At 49.0% G+C, this 25,230-nt stretch overlaps 1 protein-coding gene across 1 annotated transcript in view; it reads right to left on the reverse strand.

Annotated features, from left to right (window-relative positions):
- Positions 1 to 25,014, reverse strand: part of Gypc (glycophorin C (Gerbich blood group)) — a 38,362-nt gene extending 13,348 nt beyond the window's left edge. The window contains exon 1 of the mRNA XM_038330883.1: positions 24,841 to 25,014. Coding sequence (XP_038186811.1) covers positions 24,841 to 24,880 — 40 coding nt within the window. The 5' untranslated portion in view covers positions 24,881 to 25,014. The remainder of the gene's footprint in view (positions 1 to 24,840) is intronic.
- Positions 25,015 to 25,230: the final 216 nt, after the last annotated feature.

The raw sequence follows: 25,230 nt of genomic DNA on the forward strand, positions 1-25,230 counted from the left end.
TTATGCTTCTCTAAAGGACTTAATTTACTTAAGAATATAATTGCATTTTCAGCATAATTAGGCACCTAATTACGTAATTACGTGGATTAATGTCCTTGATCAGATTGCAGCTGTAAATAATGATGATTTAGTTAGCCATGATAACTAACTCTAGGGGCCCCATTTTCTGCACACAGCTGGGGATGTCTTCTTTCCTTCCCGGGCAGCAGCAGATCCCGTGTCTATAACAAGCAGAATAGCTGGGCAGGAGGAGGTGGAAAGAAGTTTCACAATCTTCACTTGGACAGTGTTGTGTGTGTGTGTGTGTGTGTGTGTGTGTGTGTGTGTGTGAGAGAGAGAGAGAGAGAGAGAGAGAGAGAGAGAGAGAGAGAGAGAGAGAGAGCGCACGTGCGTACGTGCGTGCTTGCATGTGGGTAGGCATGCATTTGGGTGGCTTGTAGGTCAGAGGTCACTTTCAGGGTTTATTCCCAGTACACTGTCCATCTTGACATTTGAGACAGAATCTCTCACCAAGACCTAGGGCTCTGCAACTAGCTAGGTTACTAACTGGTAAGTGGGCCTCAAGGATCCTTCTGACTCCACCTTTCATGCTGGAATTCTAAGTGTACACCAAGCCTGCCAGTTTTTCCACATGGGATCTGAGGAGCAGACTCAGGCCTTTAAGCTCCTGTAGTAAGCACTTTGCTAGCAATGACCTCTCCAGCCCTTGGACCGCGTCAGGACAAGAGGCGGAACTTCCACATTCCAAAGCAGACAGCAGAGCTCCCTCATCTGGAGAAGCAAAGGAGGACCAAGTGCCCCAAGGCAGCAAGGGAGAGTGTGGCCCAAAAGAGAAAAGTGCACTGGGAAAGTACCCTGGAGGGAAGGAAAGGCAGGGGAGCAGGAAGTGAGTGTCCTTCCTGTCCTTTCTGAACTGTTTCTCTTCTTCCTGTGACCCAGGGCTCAGAGAGAGCTTCAGGGCTACAAGACCTGGGCTGAGTGCGCAGAGGAGAAACTCCCTCTCAGGCCTGTAACTCAGCTCTCAGGAAACTAGACTGATAAGGACCAGGTGGGAGCGATGCTCCTGGTTCTCAACACTGCACACTGCTCAGACCTCCACACACTGGAAGCCAATGCTTCCGAAGATTTCTCAGTTGAACTCAGCTTTCCTGGAAGACTTTAGGAAAAGCCTCCAGAATCTTAGGGTATTTTAGAACTGAATATTCAAGAAGGACATTCATTTTGAAAAATCAGTGCTTTCTGTCATAGTGGCTTCTCTGGGCAACGCCACAGTTTGGCTTACAGGTTACACTTGTATTTGAAATGGGTATGGCGGGAGGCAGAGTGCATTTGGGTTTAAATACTGAGAGCACATTGACTGGGTGCGGGTAAAGACAGCAGTGTGCAAATAAAATTGCCCTTTCCAGTGGGGGACACAGGGAGCCTGGAATTTGGGGACAGGGGCCTTGACTCCCTGTCTACCCCAGCTACATGGGCTCTGGTTTGCAGAGATGAACATGAGAATATCCTGAATGGCTCCCTTGGGATGGCACTTACTACACGAGATCTCTTCTTATTATCCTCATGTGTGCCCATGTGTTCCTAAGTATACACACACGTGTGTGCACACAGGGCTTCGGAAACCAGAAGCCTGGACTTTTGCTGTGGAGAACTCAATGACAGGATGTTCAGGGCCAGTGCTTCCTTATCATCGGGGCCAGTTGGCTTTGCTGAGTGTTTCCCATGGCGCTATTTACCCTTCTCTGCGCCTCCAAATCCTATCTGCTAAGTATCAGGGCAGGAAAAACACCCACGTGAGTCACCAGTTCACTTCCTCTTTGTATCTGGGATGGAATCAGGAAGTGACCAGCCCATGGCCCCACCCCGACCTGTCTTTTGTCTGCTTTGGGGTAGATAGGTCATTTCTCTCCCCCATTCCTGTCCGGATAACCTTTTACTACCTCTTCCCATTCTTTCCCTAGCGGATGGAATGGGCTATGAACTCCTGTCTCCATCTGTCTCTCTGGCGAGCTCCTGTTCCATCCTCCCCAATCCCTATCCAGGTTTTCTGATTTATATTTGCCCACATTAGTTTTTTAAAACCAAAGAAGCCACAAAGGCACATATAAATTCTTCCTCCTGTCCGCTGAAGTTCCACAACACAAGCCAGTCACCATCTCAATTGTTTCAGTGGTAGAAATGGATGGACTCCCCCCCCACCTCCCCCACCCCCGCGTGTCGCCCCACAACTAGTCAGAGAAAGTCAACAAACTTAGATCCACTTTCACTTTAGGAATTTAAAGGCGGTGTGTTTGAGACCTGAACCCCGGTAAATGGGCAGACATACAGTTTCCTGCTGCAATGATGTATCCCTCACCACTTAATCAGGGATCTCACTCCTTGAAGGCATCTTTGAGTCCTGACACATTTGCTCCGGGGAAGGAGAGTCATGGAGACAGCATCTCCCGACAGACTGCTATGATTATTTCTTTATTAAACATGAGATTTTGTTTAATCAAACTGAATAACAGAATAAAATAAGTTACCAAGAAAGTCACTAGGCAGCTGCAGGATTGGGTTCATTATTCAATCAAGATTAAAGACTCCTGATGGGAAACAATCTTTTTTTTTTTTTTTTTTTTTTTTTTTTGAGACAGGGTTTCCCTGTAGTTTCTAGAGCCTGTCCTGGAACTAGCTCTTGTAGACCAGGCTGGTCTCGAACTCAGAGATCTGCCTGCCTCTGCCTCCCGAGTGCTGGGATTAAAGGCGTGCGCCACCACCGCCCGGCTGGGAAACAATCTTAAACAGAACAGATTTCACATTCTTGTATTCTTTTGAAGTATGGACATTTTCACACAGGAACAAATTAATTTCCTATCTTATGCTTTTCAAATTATTACTCTTGAATTTTGTTTTGGTAATTAAAAACTGAGACTTTAGGAGAAAAGAACAAGAAGATATGAATGGTAAAACCCATCACTACCATGAGCTCACTTTCCTCCCTTCCTTTTTCCTGTCCTAATGCTTACTCCACTATCACTATCGTGCTCCGTGCTCTTGTTAATACGTTTTTACCATTTGTCTGCCTGGGTGAGTGATAGACAACGAAAGATCCTGAAAGATACGAAAGCCGAGTCTTTGCAGTGAGCAGAGAGCAGTTGTTGTGGCAGAGAGGTTCTAGAGAGAGGGTGTAGTGGTTTGAACAGGTGGTGGCGCACGCCTTTAATCCCAGCACATGGGAGGCAGAGGCAGGTGGATCTCTGTGAGTTTGAGACCAGTCTGGTCTCCAAGAGCTAGTTCTAGGACAGATAGGGCTGTTACACAGAGAAACCCTGTCTCGAAAAAAAAACAAAACAAAACAAAACAAAAAAAACTCGAAAGAAAGAAAGAAAGAAAGAAAGAAAGAAAGAAAGAAAGAAAGAAAGAAAGAAAGGCCTCTATATAAACTTATATTTGAATGGAATGGCACTATTAGGAAGTGTGGTCTTGTTGGAGGAAGTGTGTCACTAGGGGTGGGCTTCGAGATTTCAAACGCTCAATTCAGACCCAGTATCTCCCTCCTTCTTGCTGCCTACAGATCCAGATGTAGAACTCTCAGCTACCTCTCCAGCACCACAGCTGCCTGGGTGCCACCATGCTTCCCATCATGACAATAATGGACTAAACCTCTGAACCTGTAAGCCAGCCCCAATTAAATGTTCTCCTTGATAAAATTTGCTATGGTCATGGTGTCTCTTCACAGTAATAGAAACCCTAAGACAAAGGGATTCTTTATAAATGCTGGAGAAGAGGTAACTACAATTAGGAAGAATATTTCCAGGGTCAAGGAGGATGGTTCAGTAGGTAAAGACATTGCTACCAAGCTTGATAAACCTGATTTCAACCCTCAGGACCCACATGGTGGGGTCAGGCCACAGGAAGGAAAACTTTAACACTGCTGAAAGGTCAGGAGTCCAGAAGTCGTAGCGGGACTGTGATTGGAAGTTACTGAAGAGGATGCCCATGAGGGGGGAGAGGCAAGAGGTCATGAGTAACTCATTCTGTATTTCTGTAAATGAAATTATTAAATAACAACAATCATTTCAAGTATTAAAAATGAAGGTGGTATTTTTGAATTCACATGAAATACATTACTAAGTGAGAATTTTAGTTGAGCATGCATGAGGCCCTGGGCTCTAGTCCCTGAAATGAACTCAACAGATGATAAGACATACTCCCCAGAGACTTGCTTTAGAGTATTGGGGAGGCTCCCCTGACCTGGAGGCTCTGCGCCTGGTGACTTGGGCTGGGATCCATGAACAACACACTCAGAGGGACAATTCTTCATTACCGGCTCTCAACTCTGGCTCCATACACGTTACCTACAACTCTTTCACAAACAACTGTGCTGTGCTGCGTATGAGCTTAGTGGTAGAGCATGTGTTTGGCATGTGCAAGGCTCTGAGTCCAGTCCCTGGCACCACTCAGCAAACAAAACAAAACACTTCTGTCTAGGTTCTAGCCTATTAGGACTACTGGCTGAAGTTGCAAGATCCCCGATAAGCTTAGTATTAAATAAACAAGACTGTTTCAGTGTCAGCACTGTCTGCTGGACCCACAGATGTTCACCTGAAATCCCTAGATGGGCTAAGTCGGAGAAGGTTGGAGGCTAATTTGGAATTTGAAGGTAGACTATGATGTTGTCAAGCAGGGTGTGTGTATGCGTGTGCGTGTGCGTGTGTGTGTGTGTGTGTGTGCGTGTGTGTTTGTGTCTCTGTGTGTGTATGAAGGGCCAATGAAAACTCTAGTTGGCATTTTATGACAGGGGAAGTCAACCTGGGGGCCAGCCAATATGGCATCTAATCTGACCATGAATGAATGAAATGAAATGTATGCCCTGGCAATGCTGAAGCACGCATGGACAGCCCATATATGGCAGTTCTGTTGAACTTGTCCATATTGGGTTTCATGGTGTAAGTTGATGAGAACAACTGACCAGGTAGGTGAAATACCTTGACACCTCTACAGGAATCTAACGTCTCAGCACTAAAACAGGGATGGCAGTGCCAGCTTCACAAGGAATTATGAACAGTTCACACTTCACAACCAACCCCAAGATCCCATTGGGTCCCCATCTATAATGTCTTGCTGGCACCCAAGATCCCCTCTGATCCACCAAGGATCCTGGCCAAGTCTCTATATGTTCCTAAGCATGCTCTGTATCCAAGGCCATCAGCAGCTCGGCCTGCTGTGGTGTGCAGGAAATGAATGAGATTTCCCGGGTCTGAGTCTCCTGTTTCTGAGAACTGAGGCTCTAGGGACAGGTCCAAGGCAGCAGCTGCTGAGTGTCTGGCCCAGGCCCACTTTATCAGCACCCAGTGTGCAGTGCAGAGTCCCTATATCCCCCCTGCAGCTGCCTGATAAGAGGCTCAGCTACTGTTCCAGGCTTATCAGAGGCAGACCTAGGTGGAGGGGCCGCTTCCATCAGCGGAAGGAGGGAGGGAAAAGGGCCCTCTGAGGAAACCTAAAACCGTCTCACTCACACACAGGCATGGTGGCTGTCTGTCCCTGTGGCTACCTTCTGCACCTGGCAAGTGTGCCTGATCCATCTCACCTTTCACTCGGCTATAGATCACTCCAGACCCTTGAAGATAAAGTGACAAGATGCCACCTGCATCCCTACTCAAGAAGAAGCTGGGCTTCAGAGCCACTTGGGATCTGAAGCCCAGCAGAGGCCAAGCCCTACAGGTAGAGCCAGCTGAGTCTCCTTAACAGCGTGAGTGTGCGTGCATGCATGAGTGTACACAAATATGTCTAGTGAGGATACATGTATGGTACTTGCCATGAAGTCATTTGCCCTTTTATACAAGATCGCCTGAAGCAGACTGTAACCCAAGGGAAAGATAACACACACCATGGGCAACCTGTGGGTGACCTACTTTGTGGAAAGCGTGAACTCCTCTTAGGTCTGCCACTCACTATTGCTTGGGGCCCTGCCACAGTTGCTCTCTGCTTCTCCCATTTATAAGGACCTGCAAGCATCAGCCTTTATCCCTACCACAAATTCCTGAAGAGGACACGGTTTAGCTGACTTACAGGTTTGGGAAGATTTAGTTTTCCATCAATTGTCTAATTGTCCTGGACCAACGCTGTAGCAGAGTGTTGAGCTATACAACTGACTCCTCTCTCTGAGGACACGCTGTAGCAGAGTGTTGAGCTATACAACTGACTCCTCTCTCTGAGGACAACGCTGTAGCAGAGTGTTGAGCTATACAACTGACTCCTCTCTCCGAGGACAATGCTGTAGCAGAGTGTTGAGCTATACACTGACTCCTCTCTCTGAGGACACGCTGTATCTCTGAGACCCAGTGCTTGGCTCTTTTCCTTCTTTCAGATAGATCTTTCTCAAACATCACCTCCCCTAGTGACAAAGCCTCTGGCCCTCTGTACAGTGGCACTCCTTTGGGGGGAAAAACGGCTCAGTTGGTAGAGTGCTTGCCTTCCAAGCGTGAGGACCTGAGTTGGATCCTGGGGACTCACATTTAAAGAAAAGTATGGTGGTGTTCCCGTAATCTCAGGGCCCTGGGAGCAAACAAGCATATCGCTAGGGCTCTAGGTAGACAGTCTAGTCTACTTATGAGAACCAGGCTGGTGAGAGACCCTGTCCTACTCATCCAAACCAAAACCTAAGGTTGATGGTGCCTGAGGAATGAAAACTGAGGTTACCCTATGACCTCTACATGCACATGCATGCACATTACCATATTTGCATATGAATACACATGACCATTCACTCACATGAGCGCGCGCGCGCGCGCGCACACACACACACACACACACACACTAACATCCCTTTTCTTCTCGATCTTCCTCATCCTTTTGGATTGCATGTCCTCTCGAACCCTTAGCACAACCCAATGGACTGAACCTTCCACCGTGTATCTGTCCACGCTCACTAGAATGTTGGCTCTTCTTGAGGATCACTGCTGGTTTGTTCATTGTCACATCTTGGGGGGCAGCACATAGCTGGTGCTCAGTATGTGACTTCTGGGCCAGGCTTACTGGTGCTGGGTGAAGAGACAAGAAAGGAAACCAAAGGCAAACCTGAATAGACTACCTGCTTAGAATAAGAGCAGCTAACCCACTTACACCAGTGACTGCTCTTGGGTGGCTCTAAATTTTTTGATAAATCTATCTATCTATCTATCTATCTATCTATCTATCTATCTATCTATCTATCTATCTATCTATCTATCTATCCATCCATCCATCCATCTATCTATTATCTATCTCTATCTATCTATCTATCTATCTATCTATCTATCTATCTATCTATCTATCTATTATCTATCTAACACCTGTCTGTCTACCTATTTATCATGTTTTGTGTATGTGTAGTTATGGACATGCTATGGAACATGTGGGGGTCAGAGAGAAATCTGTAGGAGTTTGTCCTCTCCTATGTGGGCACCAGAGACTGAGTTCAGTTTATCAGCCTTCACTTTATGGTCAGTGCCTTTACCAACTGAGTGATCTCATCAGCCCTTGTGTGACTTTAAAAGTCATCCATCCTGGCAGCCGGGGAGATGGACCTGTGGGAACAGTGCTTACAGGGCAGGCGTGAAGACCCGAGATTGGCTCCTAGGATCCATGGTAAGAGCCAAGTGTGGCTGCTTCTGTACCTGTCCCCTCAGTTACACTGCCGTCCACCACTGCGACTCCAGGCGTAGCGAGAGACGCTGCCTCGAAGGAGTGAAGACAGAGAGTGACTGGGCAGGTAGCTGTCGCTTTCCTGGCCTACAGGCACACACAGGTGCACACACCTGCACACCAGTGTATATACAGCCACACATTTCAGATGGACACCTCTAACGTGTGGTTCAGGGTGGTAGCTGAAGATGAAGTTCCACAACATATGCCCCGACCATCAGTGACCTCCTGACCTCCAATGGCCTGTCCTCACAACCCCACAGTATCACTCCACTCTACCCTCAGTAGTCTCATTTCAGACTGCTCTCCCGTCTCCATGCACGGATCTCATGAATAAACCCGTGACACCTGTCACATCAGGGATGACACACGGCATCGCAGGCAAGTCAAGTTCAGGGTCAGGAAGAATCCTGCTTGTGCTTGGGAGCCACCATTTGATAACTGACAGACACAGGCACACTTAACCTCAGGCTCCTCACTTCCAAGTCTGAGAACTGCTTCCTGAGTGGGCGTCCCTTTCAGTAGGAGACATGAACAAACCCAGTTCTGGTACCTTCCATGTGGAAAGTACTGAGGTGACCAGTACTATTTTGTGAACATGGGAGAGGGACGGCAGAGCCCCAGCTTTAGGGTTGGGGGAGCCTGGCTGACAGGCAGTACCTCTGCTCCGCATTTCCTCCTGAGCCTGCTCTGGTGAGGCGAGGGTTCTCTGGAGGACAATGGCAGAGTGTGTTTCCGCAGAGGAGGTGATGGGATGGTCCAGGAGTAACTATAAAGAGGTGGACCTTGGCTGGCAGTACAAATAGTACAAGTAGTACAGATCAGGTAAGGCATCGATGTATTTTGGGGGACCAATTAGCCAGATGTAGCCTGGGAAGTTAGGCTGCTGCTTGTAGTCTGGTCTCAGCTGCAGAGCCCCCTTCCACAGTTACCAGTGTCTGAAGCTGGGCTTCTTGAAGAGCTGCAATGGGCCAGGCTGCATCTGGACTTGGAAGTTATAGCCCTCTGTTAGTTTAGGTGAGGAGCTGGCAGGTTTTTTGTTTGTTTGTTTTTTGTTTTTTATTTTTTTCTACAGAGCTAGAGAATGAACAGTTTGAGGCTAGGTCAGTCTGTGGGCAAGGGTTCAACTCAGCCATCACAGTGAAGTGGTGTGACTGTGCTCTAATAATCCTTTACAAAGACAGGCAGCGTGGATTGGAGGATGTCTCAGGGGATACCTTGCATGCACAGGGACTTGAGTTTAATCCTAGAACCCATGCAATGATAGTGCATGCTTGTAATCCCAGAGCTGGCAGGGGCGGGGGAGTGTCAGATCCCTGGGGCTCTCTAGCCAGCTGACTTCCTAACTGGTGCACGTCAGATCAAGGAGCTACTTTGTTTCAAAGGAAATGCATGGTATTGCCAAAAATGAAATCCAAGACAGTTCTCTGGTCTATACATGAGTATACACACACATGAATCTTCACACAGGAACATACACACAAACCTGCCCCCACACATACATTAACAACACAAACAAAGAAATAAGTAAGGCAGGAGCTGGATTTGGGCCCCGGTTCACAGTTTTAGAGATCTCTGGTTTTGGGCCCACATCTCCTTGTCTTTTGCCTGTCATAGTAGCATCCATTGAGTATGCGCCATGTGGTAGGCCTGGCCTCTCACCTATGCCTTCGGAACAGAGTGCTCACACTGCCTCTTTAACCCAGTCCTGCCTTCCTTGAAGCCTGAGATGTTACAGCTTGGGATCCTAAGTGGGAGATGCAACCCCAGAAGGGGCTACCATGTACTGAAGGGCAAAGAATCCCTCTGTCCTGGGGAGGGCTCCACACTGACGGAGTTCTTAGAAGAGCCATCTTCGGGTAGCCTCAGGGCTTCCCAGTACAAAAGGCAGGGGTGAAAGAACCAGACTTGCTTCAGCCCAGAGAGCTGCTCCTCTGTTCTCACAGACATGGGGACATGGGGACCAGGCGGGTGACATGTGGCCAGGGAGGGCTCCGTCAGAGAGAGTTATTTATTAAGAGGAACCACAGGGGCTGGTGGCTGACGGCTGGAGCATGCTCAGTGGATAAAGTGCTTACTATGCAAACCAGGTGACCTGAGTTAGGATCCCTAGAGTCCCTATAAAGCCAGACAGAGCAATGCACATTTGCGACCTCAGTGTTCTTAAGGTGGGATACGGGGTTAACACTAGAGAATCCCGGGAAACTTGAACACTAGGTAGTCTGTTGTATGCAGAAGGGAAATAGCACAAGGGGAAAATTGACACAGAAACAGGGTGGGGGGGGTGAAGGAAGAGGAGGAGGAGGGAGAGATAGAGGAAATAGAGGAGGAAGAGGAGGAGGAGAAGGAAGAGGTAGAGGAGGAAGGAGAGTAAGCAAGCACCAGCCTGAATACAGAAGGAGGAAGAGTGTTAGTTGTCTCCAAGGAAGTAATACACTCTGGTCAGTGAAGGCTCCATGGCGCTCATGAGGGCTCCCAGGGCATCTGTGTGTTTAGGACACCATCAGCCTCACCTGCCTTTGACTGTGGAGTCCTCAAAGATGCATTTCCCTTTCTTCACCACTGTCTGTTTTCTATGTGGTCAACAAACATCATTTCACCCAAATGTTTAAAAATAGACTGGTTTGAGCCGGCTCTAAAGGGTCTGAGATTCTTGAGTAGGAAATGACCCAAGGGTTATTACAAAAGCCTGACACAAACAAACGTACTTAGCTTGTGTGAGGGAACTTTCTTTCACTCTTGTTAATGAAAACTCCTTTTTCTAAACCTCAGTTCCAGCACACGTGACGGCTGGCGTTGTGGAGGGGTTCAAAGACACTCAGGGAGTTTGCGCTGAGCTCAGAGGGGTTCTGTGCTCCATCAGAGGGTGCCACATAGAACACTCACCAACTACATAGAAAGACAGGCACTGTGTCGCTGTTTCTGGAGGCCAGGCAGCTTCTGCACAGTGCAAGGACTTGACATACCAGTCCCAACCCCCTTCCTGTTTGGTATATTTCCAACTCATCCTGACTTCAGTCATTCTCCAAGTTACAACATCAACCAACACAGAAGAACCGAAAGCTTGTTTCTTCAAACACAAGCGGATTTGTGCGTGTGTGTCAAGCACACATGTGTTGGGGTGTGCATGTACATGTCGGGGTATGTCTTCAGGCCAGAGGTGACCTGAGATGTTGTTCCTCATTAGTGACTGGGCCTCTCCCTGGCCTGGGGCTCTCTTCTCAAGCGTGTGAGGCTAGCTGGCCAGCAAGCCTCACGAAACCACTACTCCCTGCTTTCCCAGCACAGGGATTACAGACATGTGCCACTGTATCATGCTTTTCTAAGGATTAAAGTCAGTTCCTTGTATGGCATAGCAAGCACTTTCCCTAGTGATCTGTCTCCTCAGCCCCCACACACCAAGCTTTGATTCCGATAGGTTAAAACTGTATCACGTGAAGGCGAGATTCAGGATAACCCAGTGTTAGCTAAAGTTGGGACCAGGCTGAGTACATTGCATGGGGACACTCTTCAAATAGCCGGGTTCCCGTCTAGCGATTAACTCAGCCACAGGGAGACAGTAAACAATCTGATCCCAAAGCTGAGTCTGTGATAGAATGCCCTTCTACAGAACTGCATGCTTAGTAGTCCAATCACAACGTGTACCTGCTGCTTTGTGGGCAGGGATAGCAATTATCTTCCCTTCTCAGCCTGGAGAACCATGACAGGGTGGCCCACATAACTCTGCACACACTGATGCATGAGCTAGTTCACCAACATTTGTGGCTAAATGGTTTCCTCTCTAGAATTCTCTACCCAGTTCCTCTTTCAACTTTCCAGATTTTCTTTAACATGTGTGGATGTGTGCATGTGTATCTGTTTGTGGGTATGTGCCCATGTGTGTGCAGGTACCTGCAGAGGTCAGAAGAGGGCGTCAGATATCCTGGAGCTGGAGTTACAGGCTGTTAAGGGCTACCTGATGTGGTTCTGGAGTTATAGGCTAAGGGCTACCTGATGTGGGTTCTGGGATCTGAAAGGTTCACCTTTGACCTGAACACGTACGCTAACATGTTCATGCACATCCTCATGAGTAAACAGCAAGCACTCTTAACTGCTGAGCAATCTGACCAGTCCCATGCTTTCCAAAGTTTCTTCATGGTCTCAACCTGCGATTGCTGCGGTGAGCTTAAGAATTGTCTTCATGAATTAGGCAATGGTGGTGGACACCTTTAATGCCAGCAGCTGTGAGGCAGAGGCAATCAGATCTCTGAGTTTAAGGTCAGCCTGCTCTATGGAGTAAGTTTTCTATGTGCCAGGGCTACACAGAGAAACCCTTTCTTTAAACAAACAAACCAACAAAAAATATTTTCTTCATGGGATTAATTGGCAGAACGACACACTGGGGTCTGGTCAAAGGTGAACAATGAACCACACTGAGAACGCTTTACAGCCTCACATGGTAGAAACCAGTCCTCTAGAAGGCTCCGCTGCCATCCAAGCAAAGGTAACAATGAGCAACGGCTCTGGCTCTGAGACGCACTGGGCTGCAAGTTTTACATCCGTTTCAAGGCTGAGCCATCACACACGTCCCCAGGAGGTGTGGTCCCCAGTTCTCTCACTCCCTACTCAGTCGTCTCACATGGAGTAATCTGTGTATTTTTCTATGTCAACTAAGATGAGTTTAGAATCATCATTGTTGGAGCTGGAAAGATAACGAAAAATAGAAACAATTGCAGTGGGAATTTGAAGCAATACCATCATTATTGGGACTGTGACATTGGGTGGGGACCTCAGGTGCTAAGCCATTTCTTTTGAAACTGCAGGGACATGTGGCCTGGAGATCCACTCTGTTAGATGTGCATGAAGTAGGGGAGCCTGTGCCAGGTGTTCCTGTGTGATACAGACCTCCTTGGTTCTCTCATGGTTTTGGAGTTTGAGCTCCTGACCGGGCTCCGGCCAACTAGCCACGTGCCCCCCGTGTCTCCTACAGTCATCACACAGAAAGGCCCCACTGGGTCAGAGACATTGTTCTCAACCTTGGGAGACGGTTCAGTAAGTGAATTGCTTGCCATGGAAGTGTGAGGACCTGCGCTTGAATCCAAAGCACACACATAAATCGGGTGTCAGCATGTCTGCAAGCCCAGCTCTCCTCCAATGGGAGGAAAGGTCGAGACGGGGAAGGCCCTGGATGCTTGGAGGCCAGCTAGCCTGGCATACACTGTGAAGACAAGCAAGGGACCTTAACCAGGTAAAAAGCGAGGACTGGCACCCGAGACTGTCCTCTGATTTACACATCTGTGCCACTGCATGCTGTCACACGCACTTACACATGTCCACACAGCATCACATGTAGTGGCCCTGGGGTGGAGGTATTCCAGGAACAAGCAGAGGACATTCATCTCTCTAGACAGTAACCCTAGCGGGCAGCTGCCCACTGCTACCCCCTTAGGGTACAGGGGGTGGACTCATTGACAGGACGCACACGCAACTACAAATAGTCACTGTATATTCTCTGCAGACAGCACTGACAACTGCTGGTCACAGGTGGATAGCCAAGGTGGGTGCGGGCACAGAGGCACCTGAGTGACGTAAGTCGAAGAAAGGGTTTTGTTTTTTGTTTTGTTTTGGTACTGTGGCTGGTAGCACAGGCTTCTTGTCTCAGCTACCTGGCAGGTTGAAATAGAAGAGTGTCAAGTTTAAGTCCTGCCTGGGTGACTTGTTGAGACCTTGTCTTTAAATTTAAAAGAGGAAAAAAGAAAGAAGGTTGTGGGTCTGGCAGGTGCCTAACACACACAAGATCCCATCGTCACAAAAAAGGAAAGGGTTCAGGAGACAGCTGGGTCGGTAAAGTGCCTGCCATCCACACAAACACGAGGTCCCGATGTTGATCCCTAGAACCCAAGTAGAAAGCCAGTTGTGCATATGTATAATCCCGGCACCAGAATGCAGCAGAGAGAGCTCTCCAGGGATTGTGGCAAGCTAGTATAGCCACATCAAATCTAAGTTCAATGAGAGCCGCTATCTTGAAAAATAAAGTGGAAAGGATTGAGGAGAACTGATAACATTGACCAGCGGCTTCCCCATGCACATGAGTACACACTCATGTCCATACATGAGTCTATAAACACACGTACATCACAACTCACCCAAAGAAGAGAAGAGAAGAGAAAAGAAAAGAAAAGAAAAGAAAAGATGAAGAAATAAAGGCCTTTCCTTCTGGGGATGTGGGAACGATCTTGGGTCTTACTGAAGCCAAGCAGAAGGTCCCAGCATGGTGGCTGAGCAAAGAAGCTCCGAGGAAGCAGAGACACATCTGACATCAAGGTTGGAGTGTTTGACGATACACGGGGGACATATGGTGTTTGGGAACCCCAGCTGCCACCATGATAACCTGGACTTAAGTTCTACTCAGATGGCATTGTGGTTGAACGAAGGACTGCATGTGGATCTTTGAGCTGGATGGCGTGGGCCCTTGCCATGTGCCGTGTGCACGGGCTAAGGTCCTGGCCTTGGGCTTTGCCTGGCTCTCACTGTGGTGATTAAAATGTGAATGTCCCCCAAAGGCTTGTGTGTTTGAAAACTCTTGGTCCCTCGTTGGCGGCACTGTTTTAGGTTTGGAAAAGACTGCCTAAGGTTTATAGGCTAAATCCCATAGAGGGACTGCCTTGAGGTTTACACCCGCCCCACTTCCTGTTTGTGTTCTGCTTCCTGACTATAGTAACAGCGTGATTAGTCTATTCCTGCCTCCATGCCTTCCCAACCGTGAGGGACTAATTCACCTTGAACTGTGAGCTCTGTAAGACCTTCCTCCCTTAAATGACTTCTTGTCAGATATAATCACAGTTCCAGGAAAAGAAACTAGCACCCTAGATGACACACCAAAGGCAAGTGATCTGTGCAACCCCAGACCAGTGGGTCTCTGCTCGGGGATCACAATCCCTTTGGGGGTCACACATTAGATATCCTGCATAGAAGATATTTACATTATGGTTCATAACAGTAGCAAAATTACAGTTTTAAGGTAGCAATTAAATGATTTTATGGTTGGAGGTCACCACAACATGAGGAACTGTATTAAAAGCCCCAGAATTAGGAAGATTGGGAATCACTGCCCTAGACTGTCCCTCAGGATTCCCGGCTAGCCCTTTCTGTTCATCTCCTCATGCCACTGTCTTCCCTGTAGAGAACCCTCTTACAACATCTTCCATCCACTAACCTACAGTTCTTCAGCGAACACCATTGCTTCTGGAATGATGAACCACAAATCTCAAACTTTGAATGAGGGCGGTGGTGGCGCATGCCTTTAATCCCAGCACTCGGGAGGCAGAGGCAGGTGGATCTCTGAGTTCGAGGCCAGCCTGGTCTACAAAAGCTAGTTCCAGGACAGGCTCTAGAAACTACAGGGAAACCCTGTCTCAAAAAAAAAAAAAAAAAAAAAAAAAAAAAGATAACCCAATAAAAAAATAAGGGCATCTTGAATTTTGCAGGAAAATGGATGGAACTAGAAAACATTATTTTGAGTGAGGTAACCCAGACACAGAAAGACAATTATTACATGTCCTCACTCATAGGTGGTTTTTAAACATAAAGCAAAAAAAAACCAGCCTAAAAATCACAATCCCAGAGAATTTAGACAACAACAAGGACCCTAAGAGAGACATACATAGATCTAATCTACATGGGAAGTAGAAAGTAGAAAAAAACAAGCTCTCCTGATTAAATTGGGAGCATGGAGGGAGACCTTCGGGGAGGGTTGAAGGTGGGAGGGGAGAGGCAGGGGAGCAGAGAAAAGTTCAGAGCTCAATAAGAATCAATAAAAATAAACAAAAAGAAAAACAAAAACAAAAAAGAAAGAGAGAAAGAAAGAAAGAAAGAAAGAAAGAAAGAAAGAAAGAAAGAAAGAAAGAAAGAAAGAAAAAGAAAGCAGTGGAGGGACCGGCAAGATGGCTTCGTGGGTAAAAGCACTTGTAGCCCTACCCTGGTGAGGAAAGTTTAGATCACTGGAATCTACAAAATGACAGATGTGGCGGCTCACATCTGTAATCTCAGCACTCTTTCAGTGAAACAGGAGGCAGAGTGGCAGCTGCCCCGGAGGCTTCTGGACCTGCTAGTCTGGAAGACAAAGAGCAGAAATAAGAGAGCCCGTGCCTCAGTGCATGACTGGACAGAGCTGACTCTTCAGAGTTGTCCCCTGACTGCCACACACTGTCCCCTGACCTCCACACGGTGCCCCTGCCCCGTCCTCCACACGGTGTCCCTGACCTCCACACACTGTCCCCTGACCTCCACATGGTGTCCCCCGCCCGACCTCCACAAGGTGTCCCCTGACCTCCACACGGTGTTCCCTGACCTCCACATGTGTGCTGTAACATGTTCCCTCTCCAGTCAACACTAACAAGTAAAATCTTTACAAAAGAAGCCAAAAGAGAATGAGATAAACAGAGGTACAGAAGTAGGAATACAGGCAGGCAGGCAGGCAGGCAAACAGACAGATAGTTAAGTGTGGTATGGCAGCCCAGCTTTTGGGTCACAGGGTGCCTACTATTGGGCCCCAATTCTTTGATCTTAGAGATATTCTCTTTCTGACGAATATTAAAGATTATATTTTCTAGCTGTAAAGATAACTGCACTCTGTCTTTCTGGTTTTTGTGATCCTCAGGCAGTACTGTGAATTTGAATTCCGGGTTCTAGGGGCGGGGGAGCTGGCTGAAGCCCTCCTACACACTCTCGCTGTGGTGGGTGAGGAGACAGGAAAAGAGAAGGAGGGGACAGGCAGGGCTGCCTGCCGCTGGTTTCAGTGCCATCGCACGCACGCAAAGGGAGATAAAAATACCTCCCCCGAGGCTGCTCGGGGTGACGAGATAACTCAGGCTGCACACACGCTGCTCAGGGTGACATGAGATATAACTCAGGCTGCACACAGGCGCTGTCTCCTCTCTGCTTTGAGTCATGGAACCGGTTACGGTTAGAGGAGGAGGAGGGGTCAAGAGAGGAACAGAGTGGACGAAAGGCGAACACTAAAAGAGAAACTGACGGGGAAAACAAGGACAGACATAGCTGACACTAATTTTCCTAAAATGAGAGGTTCTGCAGAAATGGAAGGAGAGCCTCTCAGAGGACATCCCAGCCCCAGGGCAGGAGCCAATAAAGCAAGGGCCTGGCTTTCCTCACAGGAGCCCTCAGAGACCTGGTGTGTGGACAAGAGGAGGGGCGGGAGAGGAACAGGAGGAAAGGGGAGGAGGGAAAGGGAGGGAGGAGGGGAAAAGGAGGAGGGAAAAGAGGAAAGGGGAGGATTGGGAGGGGTAGAGGAGGTGTCATTTCTCAGGAAGAAGAAGAGGAGGAGGAAAGGAAAGAGGAAGATGTATTCTTCACAGAGAGGCAGAGTGGCCATTCCCAAAAGGAGGAGGAGGAAGAAAGGGAGGAGAAGGAAGAAGAGGAGGGGGGAAGGGGAGGAGGGAGGGAGAGGAAGAGGCCTGCCTCTGGAGAGAGGGAAGCCAAAGTCTGAGCCACAGCTGTGGACTGCTCAGAGGGTAACACAGAGGAACAGAGAAATGCTACTTGAGAAGACACTCAAGGGCAGAGGTTCTCGAGGTCTGGAGCAGGGAGGAACCTTTACTGTGCATAGGCTAGCAGACACCCTAAATATTAGATGGCAGGTTAAGAGGCAGAGCCAACAGTTGCTCACAGTCTATTCGGGGGCCACTGAGGGGCAGGGTGCTGCATAGGATTCATGACAGCCTCCAGAGGAATGACGGTTCCTCCTCACAGAGCTGACTGACAAAAACACGAAGGGGCATGCTGGGAGGCTGCTCTCTGTGCCATGCCCGGGGAGGAGGGGGACACTGGGGGAAGGCTGCTCTCCTGGCTCAGAGGGAGCACTGTGCCATGCCGCGGGAGGAGGGGAACACTGGGTTGGGAGGAAGGCTGCTCTCCTGGCTCAGAGGGAGCACTGTGCCATGCTGCAGGAGGAGCGGGACACTGGCGGGAAGGAGGCTGCTTTCTTGGTTCAGAGGGAGCACTGTGCCATGCCGCGGGAGGAGGGGGACACAAGGGGGAAGTTCTGCAGAACCTGACAGTCTTTGCTCTTTCCTTGGAGGCACGATGTCAGTAAACTGTCATACAGAAGACAGCTGGGAAGCAAGGATGGCGTGGGGTGTGGGGAGCGAGCAGGCTCTCATTCAGAGCGATCATGAACTTGCTCTGGCATTCTGTGGGAAACTGTTTGTGTGTGACTGTGTACAGGAACACACTTGCACACGTCCATGTGGCAGTCACCAATTAGCCTTAAGTATTGTCCGAGGGTGTCTTTTGAGACAGGGTTTCCCACTGATCAACTATCCAGGAGGCTAGGCTAGGTGTCCAGTGAGTCCCTGGAGAGGTATGCCTGGTTCCAGCTCCCCAATTTCAGCCACCATGTGTTACTTTTCTTTCTTCCTTCCTCCCTTCTTTCTTTTTTCTCTTCTTTTCTCTCTCTCTCTTTCTCTCTCTCTCTCTCTCTCTCTTTCTTTTTTTGGCATGAATTCTGGGGAATCAAACTTATGTCTCGTGTTTTCAGGACAAGCATTTTAACTGATGGTTTATCACCAATCTTAGGGGCCGTTTTATTTGTCAGGAGATACTTGGTACTCAGAATATACCCTGTATAAAGAGATCATCATCACCTCTTACAAAGATCAAGATTAGCTATAAAATGTTGGGACTCAGTGCAATACGACAATGTGGATCCCTTGATATACACGAAGGAAACAGCCAGAGTAGAGGAAGAAGTAAGTACATTGCTCTCGACCTTCAGGTCCTTATGGCACTGCCAGGATTACATAAAGAGGCCAGCAACTTGCCTAAGTTCATTGCTGGTTCACACCAGGTCCAGATTCCAAATCCCACGGCCAACTTCTTCATCACTAGCACACTGATGAAATCTATTCGGGCTACACAGAATGTTTTAAAATGACTGAGGAGGGCTTCAGAGATGACCCAGCAGGCAAGGAGCTTGCCTCACACGTGAGGATCTCAGTTTGACAGTCTCAACCCATGTAGAGAAGAGAAAAACAGGACGTGATGGCAGGTACAGGTACTCGTGGTTCCAGCTCTCGGGAGGCAGAGTTAGGAGGATTCCCAGGGCTTCCTAGTCAGAGAGCCTGGACTCATTGGCTCTAGGTCAATGAGAAGTCTTGTGTCAAAAAAACAAGGTGGAGGCCAACTAGACAACCTATTGAGTAAAGGCATTTGAACCTGGACCCTCTCGGGACTCACATAGTGAAAGGAGAGAACTGGTTCCCCCAAATGGTCTCCACACGCATGTGTGCGTGCAGGCACACGTGCTCGCACATACACATGCACACGCGCATGCACACACACTAAATTAATAAATAAATAAATCTCAAAGCTCTCAAAGTAGGGGTGGACAAGGCAGATGGCACCCAAGGAACGACACTTGAGCTTGCTCCTTTTTTTTTTTTTTTTGGCCTCCACACACATACACAACACACTTATACCTATATGAACTTCCAACCTCTCACACTCATGCAGCCTCAGCTGCTGAAGAGGAATTGAAATCTGAAGCCTCTAGCCCAGCGAAGCATCACAAGCATCTCTACCGAGAGAGGATCCCTGGCAAATGAACTTGCTGCTCAGTGGACATTGAAGCCGCAGACTCGGGGCCCAGGACAAAGGACAGACAGGCACGGCTGCTCTACTAGGTCTGGTATGGGTAGCCATCCTATCTTCCCACGTGGCAGACTCTAGTGCCCGTTAGCTACTGCTGACACGTGATGGTTCTCCAGGCTAGAGTTCCACGGAGCCAGGCTTTCAGGTCAGCTGCAAGAGTGGGCCCTCAGGAACATGTACCACACATGAAGGAGAAACACGGAAAGTTAGGTGATGGCTCTCTGTGAAGGGTGCCTATCAGCACCACCAGGCAAAGCAGAGAGAGGTGGCCAGCTACATGAGCGTGTGCCAGGGTGGAAGGGGATACCCGGGCAGTGCTGCTGGCCAAGGGCACCACAGGAGAACTGAAACAGAAGTCCCTTCTCTTGGCCCTGGAAAGGAGTCAGAGAAGGATTGTGTGATTTAATGCAGAGGGAGATGAGCAGAGATTGGACTGCACAAAAGTCTCAGCAAACAGTGTCAGTGAGGGGCTAGGAAGATGGCCCCAACGTGTCAAGCATCCCCAGAATCTATGCAAAAGCCCTAAACATCAGAAGCTGTTATGTAGGCGTCTACAAATCACTGAGGCTACAGGGAAATGGAGGCGGAGACAGGGGCATTCCTGGAAACTCTTGGGCCAACTCTTAGGAGCTGGTGAACAAGAAAGATCCTGTCTCAAAAAATGTGGAAAGTGAAGACCAATACCCTACATACGCACCATGGTATTCATGAATATATACTGCATGTTTACACACTCTGATCTTTACATACGCACCACGGTATGCATGCATATGTACTGCATGTGTACACACTTTAATCTCTACATACACACCACGGTATGCATGCATGTGTACTGCACGTGTACACACTCTGACCTCTACATACACACCACGGTATGCACACCTATGTACTGCATGTGTATACACACATGGAGGGAGTGAAGGGGAAGAGAGGAGGAGAGGGACGGAGAACGAGATGAATGAGAGGTAATAAAGGTGAGGGTGTGGGGTATCAAGGCAAGAGAAAGAAAGAGCAAGGACCTCAGGGTTAAAGGTCAAAGGGACAGCAAGTCCTTTCCCAAGCTGGGGGCTTCCTGAGGCAGGGAAGCAGCTGTGCACAGGGCTCTCTAGCAGCTGGCGCAAGGCCTTGTCCAATCTCCACCTACCTCCAGATGGAATCCAGAGCCTTGGGTTGGGCTCTAGCCAGCAGGCGGGAAAGAGGCCATTGTCTGTTACTACATGGGCCAGAGGGTTGTACAAAAAACATTGTTTTAGAAGAATGTATAAAAATTAAAATTTATAAACCTGAGGGCAGTGGCCAGCACTCCCCCAGAAGGTCAGATGATATAAGGATCTAAAGGAAGCATCAGGCCAAGCTGAGAGGTGGTAGGGGAGGAGGAGACCAGAATGCCATTCAGTTGTGCTCTTAGCGTGCCGTGTGTTTGGGGGTCCTCTCTACTTGTGCTCTTAGCGGGCCGTGTGTTTGGGGGTCCTCTCTACTTGTGCTCTTAGCGGGCCGTGTGTTTGGGGGTCCTCTCTACTTGTGCTCTTAGCGGGCCGTGTGTTTGGGGGTCCTCTCTACTTGTGCTCTTAGCGGGCCGTGTGTTTGGGGGTCCTCTCTACTTGCTTCAATGTCTCATTTACTGGCCTTTTAGCATACATCAAGTTTTGGCCTGGGAGCTATAGGGGTGACTTCTCAAGGACATATCTGGCATTTGCCCGTGGAATGGTGCCACCTTTGAGTGTTAACATGGCCTATATAATCACCACCTGTTTCTGAATGGCTCACTTAACAATTCATTGTGCCAGGCCCTAAGCAGGAGACAGGAGGCTGGGGGAGGGTGTGGGCACAGAGTAACTCAGGAGGTCAGATTCTTGAGAGGGGGCAGATGCAGGACCCAGTGGGACTGCAAAGTAGCCTCGTTGTAGGTTTGTTTAGTGGATGACTTCCAAGGCTGGTTTTTTTTTTATGACTTGGGCTACATAAACAAGCCTTTGATAGACATGCAGATGAGTTCATGGGAGGGTAGTTGGACATCTAGGAGCTGGATACAGGTCGAAGGGGTGAAGGTGGAAAGGCAGGCAGCATGGGCAAACGCATGAGGGCCATCAAGGAAGGCTGCAGCTACAGTGGAGCAGGTCTGACCACAGGAATAGAGACAGTATTAGCAGGTGGTCACGGATCATGGCAGGAACAGAGGCCCGGCTGAGGAGCTATGGCTTGCCTGGTGGCTGTCACACATGGCTCTGGGTTGGTGAACCAGGTACAGCTCTTGCAGTGAGCAGAACCCCTTGCCTTACACACGCTCGCTGCCAAGAGGCAGCTGACACCCACTCAGGTGGACCTCGGCTGCCTGTGTCTGACAGCCTCCATCACCAGCCTGGCTTAGTACTTAGCAAGTTGGAAGCCTGAACCAGGCAGGCCTCCCTAATCTTCTGTTGTTCCCTTTGTCAAATACCAAGCATGCTGGTGTGATCCAGGCAAGGTCCACACCAGGGCTTGGCCTAAAAGCACTAATAATACTGTTACACTGTCAAAGGCAAGAAATAACAGCCTTGCCACCTGCTGCTGGGAGAGTAAGTGAGGGGACCCACGTCTGCAAGTCAGTTTTGCTTTCTCCTAAACCAGCACTGCCAGGCATGGCTCCAGGTGACTTCTGTCCCCCAGGCTGCTACTGTGAAGCTGATTGTTAAACCCACCAACGGGAGAGAGAGCTGAGGCCCTGAGATATATGGGATTCCCCGCAAGGCCGGTGAACGCCCAGGTCTGATACCACATAAGGACAGATAGACGAATGGATGGACTAGGCTCTGGCTGGCACTCCCCATCAAAGTCATGGCATGTCTTATCAGTCATAAAACATGCTTAGAGTCTCCTGTAATTAGAGAGGCATACTCCAAAGTGACCACATTTCCTACCCATCAATTCAGCTGAGATGGTGAGAGTGAGCAAGTCTGGGGTTGATTTGCTGTCCTCCTCAATGGTCACGAACATTAGAAACTGGAGAGGTAGTCTGGAGTTCAGTCCATAAACTACACAAGAGAGAACCCAAGTTTGATCACCATGACCCATGGGAAAACGCTGGGTGTAGTGGTACATATTTGTAACCCCAGGGCTGGGGAAGCAGAGATAGGTAGGTAGAACTCACGGGCATGTCAGCCTAGCCTACACAGTGAGTTCCAGCACAGCAAGAGGCCCTGTCAAAACATAAGGTGGAAAGGACCTGAGAAATGACATCTGAGGTTGCACACAGGCCTGCATGCTTGGCAGCACAGATAGGTGCACACTCAACACTCATGAACACGAACAAACATGTACACATGCACACGTGCACACACACACACACAACTGGCATGATCTTCTGGAGGACAGTTTCTGAGAATTTAAGAATATTTTAAACACACAAAATATCTGTCTCATAGATTAAATCCCGGAATAGGACACTTTATCCTGAGCTCTTACAATCACATATAGGTAAAATTCCACATACAAAGATGGCTCCTGTCACCCAGAGATAAATCCATTTGGTTTTCTTAACCTCTCCCCACTCACTGTGGAAACAGTTACCTACTTTCACTACACACACACACACACACACACACACACACACACACACACACACACTGCCTCTTACTCCACAGCCCTCTGCTTCCCAGAGTGTTTTGCAAGTCTCTAAAATACTTGCCCAACTGAGGGTACCCTGGGAAAGGTCCAGCTGCTTACTGTGCCAGCCCCATGAGACTCCCAATGTCCCCAGCCTCTAGAGGGATTGCACAAGGGTTGAGAGATATAATTTCATTTGGCACCTCTGGCCAGCCTCTCTGCCTCTGCCAGCGACAGCAAATTCTATATAAAGCTGCCAAACCTGGCATCTCTATGCTAAGCAGTGACCCCTTTCATCCAAGGGCAAGGCACCAGACCGCCCATGAATAACTTGCTGGTAATGGTGACAACCAGGTCTAGAAGAAGCTTAAACCTTGCGGATCTAGGCAGACCCGACACAGGGAAGTCAGTTCTCTCTGCTCCGACCTCAGGCACTGAGTAGCTACAGCTTCATCATGGAGACAGGATGCAGACACATCCTGTCTGAGTTAGCAGCAAGAAATAGGGCTCTCATAGCAGGGACCCTGCCACAGATCCAATGGGGACAGTAATCTGGAGGACACTCTGAGCAAAGGCTGTAACCCCATCAGACCTGGAAGAGAGGCGTTTGCAGTTGTTGGTTAAGCAAGGTCTGAAATTGAACACAGGTGCTCCTGCAACCACAAACGAGAACCCGAGTCAGCCACAGACTGAAATAAACGCGTGTGAACCTGGGTACTAGGCAGCCTCGACTCTCAAGCATTTGCATGCATCTCATTCTTACAACCCAGTGAGAAATGCTCTATGAGGCTTTCTCACTTTGTGGATGCCGAAACTGGAGCTGAGACATCACAGTTCCATTACAGGCAACATGCAGGATAGCATATACTGGTGACGGGGATGGGCACACGGTCACAGACCACACACCACCAATATAAGGTACCTATCCAAACACACAAGACAGGGGCCCTGAGGGGCCTCCATCGCCAGCATTTATAGGACTTAAAGAGTGGCGGAAGACCAGGGGTGTAGTTCAGTTGGTAGCATGCTTGCTTAGCAGGCACGGAAAACAAAGTTCCCTCTTTAGTATGGCATAAATGCTGTGTGTTGCCACATGCCTGTGATCACAATACTTGAGAGGTGAAGGCAGGAGGATCAGAAGTTTAAAGACATCTTTGACTACATGGCCTGGTCCAATTTACAAACTAGCCTGGATTACATAAAACCCTGCCTCAAAAATATAAATAAATAAATAAATAAATAAATAAATAAAATTTAAAAGGCCTCTGCTATCCCTTATTGTCTTATTATTGTCTTAGAGAACGCCATGTAATTCCTCTCTGAGGTAAGGGGTAAAGCAGATAAACAGTTGTGTTCTTTTAAAAACAACACTTTAGATTGCAAGAGCCCCAAAGCAGACCAAAGCAGAGGCAGGAGGGCAGGCGAGGAGAGGCCCATCAGTGTTTCCGACATCCGGAGACTCTCACTGCTCTTCTCACCCAGAAGTTAAAGCCTTTAAAAACACGGCCGTTTTTGTTTGTTGTTTCGTAATCCCAAAGAGTCAAGGAGAGCGGATATCGCAAAGTTCTGTGCCTGTCCCAGGGCCAGTGGGCTAGGAAGAACTGTTGGAGATTTTTGGAGTTTTCCCGAGTTGGCCCGGGTTCTCTGGTGCGAACTTGACCGGACCGCAGCGACTTGCCTTGGGGTGGGGGTGAGGAGTTCATTTGGGGTGGAGTGTGTGGTGGGTGCCTGGTTGCTAAAGACTCGGCTTCTCACTCCCTCGGGTCCCGGACCCTTCCCAAACCCCACACAAAGAAACAGTGCGCCACCGCGGGCCTGGTGGCCTCTTTGGGCTGGGGGCCAGCCACCATGCCAGGGGGCCCGGCCTGCGGCTCCCAGACTCGGACCCCGCGGGCTCGGTGCGTCCCGGGTCAGGCGGGGATCCGGGGCAGTCCAGCTACTCACCGTGGTGCGCGGGAGGCGGCGTGCTCTCGGGGCTGCTCATCGCCACGCGGCGGCAGTGACACGCGGTGGGCGCACTGCGGCGGCGGGAGTCCCCAGCTCCTGGACCCTGCCTCTCGGTTGTAGCCGGGACTCCCACTCCGCGCGGCAAGCAGAAGGGAGGGGCTCCGCCCCAAGATAGGCACACTTCAACTTTTTTTTCTACAACTTGGCCATGAGGTTCCCACCCATTTTTTTTTTTTAAACACACACCCGCCCACTTCCGAACGTTTTCTTCTGCGCTCTAACTTTCTGCTCAAAGCTCATAGTTCGCGGTGTTTCTGTTTCCATCTGCCACTATCAGAAAGCTTGGCGTTAGACAGCCCTCCTCCCCTCCCTCCACCCCCATCCCCG

Source organism: Arvicola amphibius, chromosome 5, assembly GCF_903992535.2.
Source record: "Arvicola amphibius chromosome 5, mArvAmp1.2, whole genome shotgun sequence".
Lineage (NCBI taxonomy): Eukaryota > Metazoa > Chordata > Mammalia > Rodentia > Cricetidae > Arvicola > Arvicola amphibius.